Source organism: Saccopteryx bilineata, chromosome 7 (assembly GCF_036850765.1).
Source record: "Saccopteryx bilineata isolate mSacBil1 chromosome 7, mSacBil1_pri_phased_curated, whole genome shotgun sequence".
NCBI lineage: Eukaryota > Metazoa > Chordata > Mammalia > Chiroptera > Emballonuridae > Saccopteryx > Saccopteryx bilineata.
In genome coordinates, this window is record NC_089496.1 from 60,215,435 (window position 1) to 60,229,048 (window position 13,614).

General features: G+C 42.1%; 1 protein-coding gene across 1 annotated transcript in view; it reads right to left on the bottom strand.

Moving 5' to 3' along the window:
• UBE3A (ubiquitin protein ligase E3A) overlaps window positions 1-13,614 on the bottom strand; it is a 61,810-nt gene that overhangs the window by 10,384 nt on the left and 37,812 nt on the right. Inside the window, exon 7 of the mRNA XM_066238309.1 lies at window positions 560-704. Coding sequence (XP_066094406.1) covers window positions 560-704 — 145 coding nt within the window. The remainder of the gene's footprint in view (window positions 1-559; window positions 705-13,614) is intronic.

A 13,614-nucleotide genomic window follows, 5' to 3' on the forward strand; every position in this document is an offset into this window, starting at 1 on the left:
GCCTTTCTGTGTCACTGTCACGCAGTCAGCTCTACAAGCGAGCACACCCAGCACGGGGCTCCCCTGGGAAATGCTGCCCAGCCCCCACCCAGGGCTCCTCCCCGCCCACCCACTCCACCTTTCAGGGGGACCTCAGCTCCCCCTCCTCTGGGAGCAGGTGTGACCAGGTGTTCACTGTGGCCCCCCTCGCTGACGGGGCAGCAGGGCGCTGTCACACAAGACAGCCTCTGGTCAGACCAGGAGTCTGTGACTCTACCTCAGGAATGCTGGGAGTCTGATCAATGTCCTAGACTAAAGAACAAACACACCCCCCCACTGGGCCACTCCAAGGTGCTTCCCATAAGGCTCACTAAGAGATCTCTGTGCACGTACCCGGCTCAAAGTCTAAGCAAGACCCTGACTCAGCGCGTGAGGTCAGCCAGTCCCAGAACCCACATTCAGTCAGGACCGGCGACCCTGGGTGGCCCACACCAGACCACCGAGGACATTGACAAACCCAGGCGGACTAGCTCTTAATCCTAACAGACAGGACACGGCGACCCAGCGCTGCGACACTTACCGATGTCGGGGTTGAAGATCTCCTCCACCACCAGCTGGAAGAACTCCTTGGAGACGCCGCCCTCGTCCACTCCTTGCTCTCCTTCGAACTCCACGTAGAGCTGCTTCTTCAGGTCCGCCGGGTTCTCCATGGCGATCATCTCCAGCTGGGGGGAGCAGACAGGGGTGACTGCCGCGGCCGGAGGGGCCGGGCGCCAGCGCGGAGAGCCCGCCACGGCTCCTGACTTGGGGTCAGCACGGAAAACAGAAGCAAACTGATAAAAAGCCAGTGAGGACGCGGGCTTCGTCCATGGGTGGAAGCTGACACAGAATCATAGAAGGGTGGCTCTAACCACCATGTCCTATGACATTAGCATGTCACAGAAAATCAGAATCGGATGTTCTGTTCCGTGTGGCCAAGAAACCTAGGCTGGAGGAGCGTAAGTGACTGATTTCAGTCAAGACAATGGAACAGAGCAGTGTGACTTCAAAACTGCTGGCTATATAGAGTAGTTTTTCATCTTAGAATAGAGGCTCAAGATGTCTTAATATCTGTTGAGCCAAAAATTAAGCAATTTCAATTAAAAACACACTAGATGAGCAGGGAAGGCACTGATCTCTTACAATCATGCTTCATGTAAATCACCACTGTTTAGTGAGTCAGACGCATTTTTACATCCCCTATTGTTAAAAGCAGATGAGACCTGGCTCGCTCAGATCCTTCCTCTTGACTTCTGGTAAGTTACCAAACCCCTAATAGCGGCCGTTTCAACTGTAAATCTTTACCAGTTACTTCCCCTGTATCTGTAGAATAATGAACACACACAGTGACTAATCTGTCATTGTGGGAGAAATCATAAAATCACCAGATTCTAACGTGAAATATTTATACTACACTTTGTCGTTTTATGCTTCTGAAATATACTAACAGCACACCCGACTACCATCGCCTTATTTACTGAATTAACTTTAAATGCCTTCTGGCTGTTCAATTGCCAAAACAGTTATTTAAGGATGCTCAGCTCAGCTCAGCTCAGCTCAGGTTACTGGCAACTGTTCCAACTAAAATTTTGAAAATATTTTTAGGGTAAGGGAGAAATGGATGTATTTGGTCCTACAGCAATCACTGGGTTAAGGGCACTGGTTTGGACATTCTGCTGTGTCCACAGAGACACACAAGTTCATGGACCTCGCTGGGGCGGCCCAGCCCACCACGCAGTGTGCACCCCACCTGCTGTCGAGTTTCCGCAGGGCTCAGGGCTCTGACCTCGCTTCCTTCTGCCTGAAGTGCTTCCCGTGAAGACCAAGGCCAACTTCCCTTCCTTCTTCAGCAAGCAGAGCCTGCCTGTAGGGCCCCACCAACCCTACCTCTGCTCTCTCCCGGGTGCAGAGAGAACTTAAGGCAATGTGTCCTATTATTATGATAACTTTTTTCTTTTGCTCTAAACTAAGTAGAATAATGAGCTACTTACTGTCTGAAGCCCTGAGGTGAGCCCCCTGCATGCTGTCCTCCGAGAACTACCTCTCGTCCTTCCTTTATTGTAACGGTTCCCCAGTTCCCTTCAGGCTGGGCTGAAATCCCAGCAGCGCTGATACCAGAAGGCAGGCCCCGAGGTGACAACACAGAAGCACGCAGCACGCCATGCCAGGCGCTGTTCTGAGCACTGTGCCCACTGCATCACTGAACTTCCTGCGCCAGCTCACCAGGCTGGCAACACCGTCTGAGAGCGGGCCACTCGGGGACCTGCTGCAGTGCCCAGTCAGCAGTGGCCAAGAGGAGAGAGGAAGAGAGAGGGACAGTCCAGGCAGGGGCTCCGACTCCTGCCCGCCCCGTCGCACCCTGCCTCGCCCCACCTCTCACCCGGGACCAGCGCTCTTTTTGAAAAATTGAGTGATTTATATTTTTATTTTTATGCTTGCCTGTATTTTATTTTATTCTTTTTACAATAAATATATATTAGTTTTAGAAGCAGGATGTATTCAAATGTAAATATATATATATAAAAAAAAGAATGGTTTGAAAAGCCGCTAGCGACTGAATTCTGCAGGTGAAAACTTCCCCATTACTGGTTTTCAGTTATTCTCAAATGTAAATACGTGGGTCTGCAAAATGCTGTGTCGTTTTGTGGTAAGGTGCCAAAGAACTGGAAAACTTAGTGTTGGCAATGCCATTTTAAAGAGGAAAAACCAGGCATTGAAAGAATAGAGGTTATCTGAAGAACTTCCTTTGCCTTTCAATAAGAGACGATGTTTACATACCCTACACTGATTTTAACTCTTCCTCCCTTCCTGGAATCCTGAGTGACATACACCTCTAGACTAGGGGTAGTCAACCTTTTTATAACTACCGCCCACTTCTGTATCCCTGTTAGTAGTAAAATTTTCTAACTGCCCACCAGTTCCACAGTAATGGTGATTTATAAAGTAGGGAAGTAACTTCACTTTATAAAATTTATAAAGCATCCTGGCTGGTTGGCTCAGCGGTAGAGCGTCGGCCTAGCGTGCGGAGGACCCGGGTTCGATTCCCGGCCAGGGCACACAGGAGAAGCGCCCATTTGCTTCTCCACCCCTCCGCCGCGCTTTCCTCTCTGTCTCTCTCTTCCCCTCCCGCAGCCAAGGCTCCACTGGAGCAAAGATGGCCCGGGCGCTGGGGATGGCTCTGTGGCCTCTGCCTCAGGCGCTAGAGTGGCTCTGGTCGCAACATGGCGATGCCCAGGATGGGCAGATCATCGCTCCCTGGTGGGCAGAGCGTTGCCCCATGGTGGGCGTGCCGGGTGGATCCCGGTCGGGCACATGAGGGAGTCTGTCTGACTGTCTCTCCCTGTTTCCAGCTTCAGAAAAATGCAAAAAAAAAAAAAAAAATTATAAAGCAGAGTTATAGCGAGTTAAAGCATATAATAATAATTACCAAGTACTTTATGTCGAATTTTCGCTAAGTTTGGCAGAATAAATCTTTATAAAACAACTTACTATAGTTAAATCTTTTTATTTATACTTTGGTTGCTCCGCTACTGCCCACCATGAAAGCTGGAATGCCCACTAGTGGGTGGTAGGGACCAGGTTGACTACCACTGATCTAGACAAAGGAATGGGAGGTAGACACTAAAAGATTTGTGAATGTCTTTGATATGTAAAACGACATCACTATTGTGTTACCTTATAAGTTTTAATATGTAGGAATGTTTTTTATGGATCCTATAGACAAATGTTATAAGCTCGTTAATAATTGATTATTGTGTCATATGTCCCCTTCCTTCCCCCCCCAACCTGTATGTGATCAAGTGTATAGAACTAGCCTCAGAGCTATATTCAACACTACATGTTTTGGGTCAGCTGTGCCCCGTGTAAGTCATATGCAGCTGCCTTATTAATAAATCGCCTCTTAAAAATTCTTCTGTATCCTGCCTTGGTGTGTCTACTTAACCCTGGAATTAAGGTTCACTACTTTACAACAGTCTATATAGCCATCGGTAGCCAATCCACCTTTGTAAAAATTACTTTGAATTGTGGTAACATATATACCATAAAATTCAGCAGCAAGCATTTTGACAACGGCCATCATCAAGTAACAGACTACATTTATTTTTCTTAAAAATAACCACTCTCGAAACCTGAAGATGGCAGCAAAGTAGGCAGACGCACAGACTCCCAGCTCACACCACCGAACTAGATAACAAACTAATTTATGAACAATCAGCATGAAAACCCAAATCTGGACTACAAGAAGAGCTCTCAAAAACCAAGGAGTAGCCTGACCTGTGGTGGCGCAGTGGATAAAGGGTCGACCTGGAAATGCTGAGGTTACCAGTTCGAAACCCTGGGCTTGCCTGGTCAAGGCACATATGGGAGTTGATGCTTCCTGCTCCTCCCCCCTCCTCTCTCTCTCTCTCCCTCTCTCTCTCTCTCCTCTCTCTCCCTCTCTGTCTCTCTCTCCTCTCTAAAAATAAATAAATAAAATTTTTAAAAAAATAAGGAGCAAAGAAGAAGCCACAACAAACCTGGTAGGGAACGCCTGAATCTCCCCTGCTTACAGAAACTGGGGGGGGGGGGTGAGGCTGAGAGCCCAGAGGGCCTCTCACTCCAGGGAAAGAGCAGAAAATACTGCTCTCAGCCACTTGCCTGGCGACCAGGGAGCGAGGTGTGTTGAAAGGGCCCGCTTGTCTTCCAAAAAGAAAGGGGAGAAAGAGAGAGAGACAGACGGTGAGGGGCAGAGGAATGCAGCGAACCACCTGAAAAGCTGACTCATCCAGGGCTGGAGGCAGCCATACCGGGGGAGGGGCTGATCCTTCCACAAAAGTCAAAGTGCTTCCAGGGCACAGATCTCCAGACATCTCTCCAGCTCCAATCAGCTCAACAAGGCACGGCTGAAAACAAGAGGTGGGAGGAGGGGCAGTAACTCAGGTCTCCATGGAAATCTGAGATACACCTCCCCCTTCTGAAGCTGAGAAAACAACCCGCCCCCAGAGAGATTAACTGGCAGAAGAGGACTTCAGAGTCTCAGGTCACACCCAACTCATTCCTGGATACAGTTTCAAATAAGCCCCCTGCTGAGATCAGTAAACAAGACTATCACCTGTTAAGAAAACAAACAAATCAAGACTTCAAAGCGGCCCAAATCCGAAAGTGGATTACAAATAATAGCTGATGCCAACCCAAGAAGACCTAGAAATAACACAATTGAAAACTGGAGGCAGACAACACCAAGCCTAGACTCAACCAGCTCTACAAAGAAAACACCCAAACACACAGACACAATGAGAAGACAGAGAAGTGCAATCCAAATGAATCAACAAGAGAAACATCCAGGAAGTGAACTGAGTTATATGGAAATAACCAAACTTCTGGATGCGGAGTTCAAAATAATGATTGTAAGGATGCTTAGGGATCTTAGAACAACAATAAATGGTCATTACGAACACCTAAATAAAGAAATAAAAGTATAAAAAAGGATATTGAAATATTAAAAAAGAATCAGTCAGAGATGACAAATACAATATCAGAAATGAAGACCACAATGGAAGGAATTGAAAACAGGATGGATAGAGCTGAGGATCGAATCAGCGAGTTCAAGGACAACTGGAATAAAGGCATGGAAGCAGAGAAGAAAAAAGAAAAGAGACTCAGAAAGTCTCAGGAAACTCTTAGCGAGCTCTGTGACAACATGAAGAGAAATAACATCCGTATCATAGGGGTTCCTGAAGAAGAAGAGAAAGAACAAGAGATAGAGACTTTGTTCAAGCATATCATAGCTGAAAACTTCCCTAAATTAATGCAGGAGAAATTCTCACAAGTTCAAGAAGGACAGAGAACTCCATTAAAGAGAAACCCAAAGAAACCTACACCAAGACACATCATAATGAAAATAACAAAGCTTAGTGATAAAGAGAAAATATTAAAAGCTGCTAGAGAAAAAAAGGCTATCACCTACAAAGGAGCCCCCATAAGGATGACATTAGACTTCTCAACAGAAACACTTGAGGCCAGAAGGGAATGGCAAGAAATATTCAAAGTAATGCAAAACAAGAACCTACAACCAAGACTACTTTATCCAGCAAGGCTATCATTTAAAATCGAAGGAGAAATAAAAAGCTTCCCAGACAAAAAACAACTCAAGGAATTCATTACAACCAAACCAATGCTGCAGGAAATGTTAAAGGGGCCTGTTATAAACAGATCAAAGGGGGTAAAGAATATAGCAAAAGAGGAATACAGCTTTAAAGAATAAAATGGCAATAAACAACTACATATCAATAATAACCTTAAATGTAAATGGATTAAATGATCTAATCAAAAGACATAGGGTAGCTACGTGGATAAGAAAACAGGACCCATAATATGCTGTCTACAAGAGACACACCTTAAAACAAAAGATGCACATAGACTGAAGGTAAAAGGATGGAAAAACCATTTCATGCAAATGGAAATGAAAAAAAAAAGCTGGGGTAGCAATACTTATAGGACAAAATGGACTTTAAAACAAGGAATATAGTAAGAGGTAAAGAAGGCCACTACATAATGATAAAGGGAGCAATCCAACAGGAAGATATAAATATTATAAACATCTACGCACCTAATATAGGAGCACCTAAATACATAAAGCAGACTTTGATGAATATAAAGGGCGAGATCAACAGCAATATTATAATAGTAGGGCATTTTAATATCCCATTAACATCAGTAGATAGACCTCAAGAAAAAAATTAAAGAAACAGCAGACTTAAAGGACACACTAGTTCAACTCGATTTAACAGACATCTTCAGAACCTTTCACCCTAAAGCAGCAGAATATACATTCTTTTCAATCGCTCATGGTACATTCTCTAGGATAGACCACATGTTAGGGCACAAAAGTGGTCTCAACAAATTTAAGAAGACTGAAGTCATACCAAGCACATTCTCTAATCACAATGGCATGAAACTAGAAATCAACCACAACAGAAAAGCTCAAAAATTCTCAAACACATGGAAACTAAATAGCAGGTTGTTAAATAACAAATGGATTAAGAATAAGATCAAATAAGAAATAAAAAAATTCCTAGAAACGAATGATAATGAGCATACAACAACTCAAAATTTATGGGACACAGCAAAAGCAGTACTGAGAGGGAAGTTCACAACACTACAGGCACACTTTAAGAAGCTAGAAAAAGCTCAAATAAACAACAACCCTGCACCTAAAAGAACTAGAAAAAAAACAGCAAGTAAAGTCCAAATGTAGTAGAAGGAAGGAAATAATAAAGATCAGAGCAGAAATAAATGACATAGAGGCTAAAGAAACAATACAGAGGATCAATGAAACTAGGAGCTAGTTCTTTGAAAAGGTAAACAAGATCAATGAACCTTTAACTAGACTCACGAAAAAAAAAAGAGGACTCAAATAAATAAAATTAGAAATGAGAGTGGAGAAATAACAACTGACACAACAGAAATACAAAATATTGTAAGAAAATACTATGAAGAACTGTATGCCAAAAAACTAGACAACCTAGATGAAATGGACAAACTCCTTGAAATATATAATCTTCTAAAACTCAATCTGGAAGAATCAGAAAACCTAAACAGACTGATTACACCAAATGAGATAGAAACAGTTATCAAAAAACTCCAAACAGCCTGACCAGGCGGTGGCGCAGTGGATAGAGTGTTGGACTGGGAAGCAGAAGGACCCAGGTTCGAGACCCCGAGGTCACCAGCTTCAGCGCGGGATCATCTGGTTTGAGCAAAAGCTCACCAGCTTGGACCCAAGGTCGCTGGCTCCAGCAAGGGGTTACTTGGTCTGCTGAAGGCCCGCGGTCAAGGCACATATGAGAAAGCAATCAATGAACAACTAAGGTGTTGCAACGCACAATGAAAAACTGATGATTGATGCTTCTCATCTCTCCCGTTCCTGTCTGCCTGTCCCTGTCTATCCCTCTCTCTGACTCTCTCTCTGTCTCTGTAAAATAAGTAAATAAAATAAAATAAATAAAAAATTAAAAAAAAAAACAAAAAAAACTCCCAACAAAGAAAAGTCCTGGGCCAGATGGCTTCACAAGTGAATTCTACCAAATATTCAAAGAAGAACTAACTCCTATTCTTCTCAAGCTATTTCAAAAAGTTCAAGAGGAAGGAAGACTTCCAAGCTCCTTTTATGAGGTGAGCATAATTCTGATTCCAAAACCAGGCAAAGACAACACAAAGAAAGAAAATTATAGGCCAATATGTCTGATGAATATAGATGCTAAAATCCTCAACAAAATATTAGCAAATCGGATCCAGCAATATATGAAAAAAATCATACACCATGATCAAGTGGGATTTATTCTGGGGAGGCAAGGCTGGTACAATATCCGCAAATCAATCAATGTGATTCATCACATAAACAAAAGGAAGGAGAAAAAAAAACACATGATAATTTCAATAGATGCAGAAAAAGCATTTGATAAAATCCAGCACCCATTCATGATCAAAACTCTCAGCGAAGTGGGAATATAGGGAACATACCTCAAGATGATAAAAGCCATCTATGACAAACCCACAGCCAACATCATACTCAATGGGCAAAAATTAAAAGCAATCCCCTTAAGATCAGGAACGAGGCACAGGTGCCCCCTTTCACCACTTTTATTCAACATAGTCCTGGAAGTCCTAGCCACAGCAATCAGACAAGAAGAAGAAATAAAAGGCATTCAAGTTGGAAAAGAAGAAATAAAACTATCATTATTTGCAGATGATATGATATTGTATATAGAAAACCCTAAAGTCTCAGTCTTTTGAGACTGAGACTACTGGACTTGATAAATGAATTCAGCAAGGTGGCAGGATATAAAATTAATACTCAGAAATCAGAGGCATTTTTATACACCAACAATGAACAGTCAGAAAGAGAAATTAAGGAAACAATCCCCTTCACAATTACAACCAAAAAAATAAAGTACCTAGGAATAAACTTAACCAAGGAGACTAAAGACTTGTACTCAGAAAATTATAAAACATTGATAAAAGAAATCAAGGAAGATACAAACAAGTGGAAGCATATACCGTGCTCACGGTTAGGAAGAATAAACAATAAAATGTCTGTATTACCCAAAGCAATCTATAAATTCAATGCAATACCAATTAAAATGTCAATGACATACTTTAAAGATATAGATCATATATTCCAAAAACTTATACGGAACCAAAAGAGAGCATGAATAGCCTCAGCAATCTTAAAAAAGAAGAAGAAAGGGGGAGGTATCACATTTCCTGATATCAAGTTATACTACAAGGCCATTGTACTCAAAACAGCCTGGTACATAAGAACATAAGAACAGGCACATAGATCAATGGAACAGAACGGAGAACCCAGAAATAAACCCACAGCTCTATGGACAACTGATATTTGACAAAGGAGGTAAGAGCATACAATGGAGTAAAGACAACCTCTTTAATAAATGGTGTTGGGAAAATTGGACAGCTACCTGCAAAAAAATGAAACTAGACCACCAACTTACACCACTCACAAAAATAAACTCAAAATGGATAAAAGACTTAAATGTAAGCCGTGAAACCATAAGCATCTTAGAAGAAAACATAGGCAATAAGCTCTCCGACATTTCTCGTAGCGATATATTTGCTGATTTATCTCCACGGCAAGTGAAATAAAAGACAGGATAAACAAATGGGACTATATCAAACTAAAAAGGTTTTGCACAGCCAAAGACTATAAGAACAGAATAAAAAGACAAACTACACAATGGGAGAACATATTTGACAGTACCTCTGATAACGGGTTAATAACCAAAAATTATAAAGAACTTGTAAATCTCAACACCAGAAAGACAAACAATCCAATCAAAAAATGGGAAAAAGAAATGAATAGACACTTCTCCAAAGAGGACATACAGATGACCAATAGGCATATGAAGAAATGCTCAACATCACTAATCATTAGAGAAATGCAAATTAAAACCACAATGAGATATCACCTCACACCAGTCAGAATGGCGCTCATCAACAAAACAACACAGAATAAGTGCTGGCGAGGATGTGGAGAAAAGGGAACCCTCCTGCACTGCTGGTGGGAATGCAGACTGGTGCAGCCACTGTGGAAAACAGTATGGAGATTCCTCAAAAAACTGAAAATCGAACTGCCTTTTGACCCAGCCATCCCACTTTTAGGAATGTACCCCAAGAACAGCATAGCACTGTTTGAAAAGAAGAAATGCACCCCCATGTTTATGGCAGCATTGTTCACAATAGCGAAGATCTGGAAACAGCCCAAGTGTCCGTCAGAGGACGAGTGGATTAAAAAGCTTTGGTATATATATACTATGGAATACTACTGAGCCATAAGAAATGACGACATCGGATCATTTACAATAACATGGATGGACCTTGATAACATTATATGGAGTGAAATAAATTAGAAAAAACAACTATATGAACCCATACACAGATGGGACATAAAACATGGACAAGAATGTGATGGTAACAGGGGGTGGGGTGGGGGGTGAGGAGGGACGAGGAAAGAGAGGGGGGGTGGGGGGAAAGGGAGGGGCACAAAGAAAACCAGATACAAGGTGACAGAAGAGAATTCGACTTTGGGTGAGGGGAATGCAACATAATCAAATGTCAAAATAATCTGGAGATGTTTTCTCGGAACATATGTACCCTGATTTATCAATGTCACTGCATTAAAATTAATAAAAATAAGAAAAATAACCACTCTCAATCCATTTAAAGGATTAAACTGTAAAGATGTATCACTTTATGTAATAGACGCACACCATTTAAAACTGACTTTTAAAACTCAAAAGCTGTCTTGCACAAAGAGGGATACTTGGAAATGGACAGAACAGGTTACGGAGGCTTCCGGAGAGAATTTGTATGCATCCCTGAGATTTTAGTCCATAGACCTGGATTTTCATATGTAGGTTTCCTTACAGTTGGGTATATTTCACATTAATTTAATGGGGAGATGGGCAGGAGACAGATTCTTAGAGGGTGGGAATGAAAACGCAGGTCAGGGCAGTGACATCCACCTCTTCTCCACAGGACGTCCCCTTCAGATTAATACTCTCGATTTCATCACTTGTTCGGTAGAATGATTTTGAATTTCCGAACTTGTAATTGCCGTGATGATGAAATCCTAGAGAACATTGTTGTTGTTTTTTTTGAAGAACTGACCCAACATCAAAGCATCCTCTGAATCAGGGAGAGAGGATGACAGCTCACTATAAAAATACAATGCTCAGAAAAAACTAAGATATGATTCCATACATAGGTGGGACATAAAAATGAGATTCAGAGACATGGACAACAGTGTGGGGGTTACAGGGTGGGGGGGAGGAGAGGGAGGGGGTTGGGGCAGGGGAGGGGGCACAAAGAAAACTAGTTAGAAGGTGACGGAAGACAATTTTATCAATGTCACCCCATCAAAATTAATCAAAAAAAATGTGTCTCACAGCTAATTCAGGCAGTTAGAATAGTATAAGGATGCTAATTCTGCTTCTCAGGCCACATCCTGCAAAAGGGGCCCCAAGCAAATTGGTGATTTGGCTCCTCTGATTTTGCCAATTGGATTTAAAAACAATAGGTCAGGAACGCCCTGAAATGGCACTAACAATACATGAGCATAAGTTTAAAGGACTTCTAGATACTGGATCTGATGTATCTGTTATTGCTAAGCTACATTGGCCTCCTTCCTGGCCCACTCATGCAGCAGCCACAGAATTACAAGGTATAGGGCAGAGTAAATCCCCTCAACAAAGTTCTAGTTTTCTACATTGGGAAGATTAAGAAGGTCATTCTGGATTTTTTAAGCCTTATGTGCTCCCTGGATGGTCAGTTAATTTGTGGGGTAGAGATGTTTTGAAAAATACGGGAGCGTTGCTTGTCAGTCCTAATGGTTTAGTCAGTACTCAGATGCTTGATCGGGCATTTTTGCCCACTAAGAGACTAGGGAAAGAACAGCGAGGAATTCTCACCCCCATAGAAGTGGCACCCAACACCAGAAGGTGAGGATTAGGATATCAAAATTTAGCATAGGGGCCTTGGTAGCTCCTGCTACCTCAATAATGCATTGTACAGACCCAATTACTTGGAAATCAGATAATCCTGTATGGGTAGACCAATGGCCCCTTTCTCAGGAGAAACTTAGGGCAGCTGCTCAATTGGTACAAGAGCAGCTACAGCTTGGGCACATTGAACCATCTAATAGTCCATGGAATACACTTCCATATTTTAATCTTGTTGCCTCCTGGATTATCAAGGGGCATAGGTGACCCTTACAGCTTAAAGGTTTTGAGCCTCAAAATTATTGTTGTTCCTTTTTTCAAAGGTTCAACAGCAATGGCTCTGGGAAACTTCCACTAAATGGCAAATCGCTCTAGCAAATCAATGGATAACTTTATACTGAAACTGTCAACTTAAAATCAGCTCAAAGACTAGAATTATATGCCATTATCAAGGCTTTTCAGCATTTTCCATATTTCCCCTTTAATCTATATACAGACAGCAAATATTTACTTATGGTGTTTCCACTATAAAGACTGCTGTCTTAGGGACAACTGCTGATGAGGAACTATTTCAGCAGTTCCTCCTTCTTCAAAGACTTGTATGTCAACATAGAGCTCCATGTTTTATAGGACATACTCAAGCTCACTCCATGCTCCCTGGAGCTTTAGCACAAGGGAATGCCCTTGTTGATCAAACTACCCAAAAGAAAATTATTTGGAGCAACCATGACAGATCGAGCAATTCAGTCTCATACTATTCATCACCAGAACGCTACAGCCCTGTGTAAACAGTTTCAACTTTCTCGGGAAGCAGCAAGGCAGACTGGTAAATCCTGTCCAAGGGGTCCTATACTACAATCTGTCCCTTCATTTGGAGTTAACCCTCAAGGACCCCTACACCAGGACAACTTTGGCAAATGGATGTTACTCATATACCTTCACTTGGCAAACAGTCCTATGTCCACGTTACAGTGGATACATATTCTGGATTTATAGTAACCTCTGTCTGAACAGGAGAGGCTGCTAAGCATGTTATAGCTCATTGTCTGTATGCATTGTTCTATTATTGGATTTCCTAAACTTGTTAAACTGAAAATGCTCCTACATATGGAGCAAAAGCATTTACTGAATTTTGTCAAACCTTTCAAATTATGTGTATTTCTTACAATCTTTAAAGTCAAGGTATTATTAAAGTGTACCCAGCAAATATTTTAAGGTCAATTTAAAAAAATTTAAAAGGGGGGAGTCATATCCTGGAACTCCTATGGGTCTACCATACCATGTTTTTTACTTAAAAAATTTTAAATTTCTTTTGAATGCTGATGAACAGGAGACGCCAAATCTTTTTCTCCTGCAAACTACTACCTTCTTTATTTGATCCAGTTAGTAACACTGTTTTGTCTTTTTCCAAATAGCTCCAGATATATGGAAAAGATTTATATAGGTGGATGGGTTCTTCAAACCCCCCAGCGAGATCTTCTGAGCATGGCTGTTAAGATACCAAGAGGCAGAAAAAGCCCAATAGAGATCAGGGGAACTACCAGCTTTTAGGATACACCCAACGCCCCAAAGGGGTCTCATAGGATGCCATCTGGGT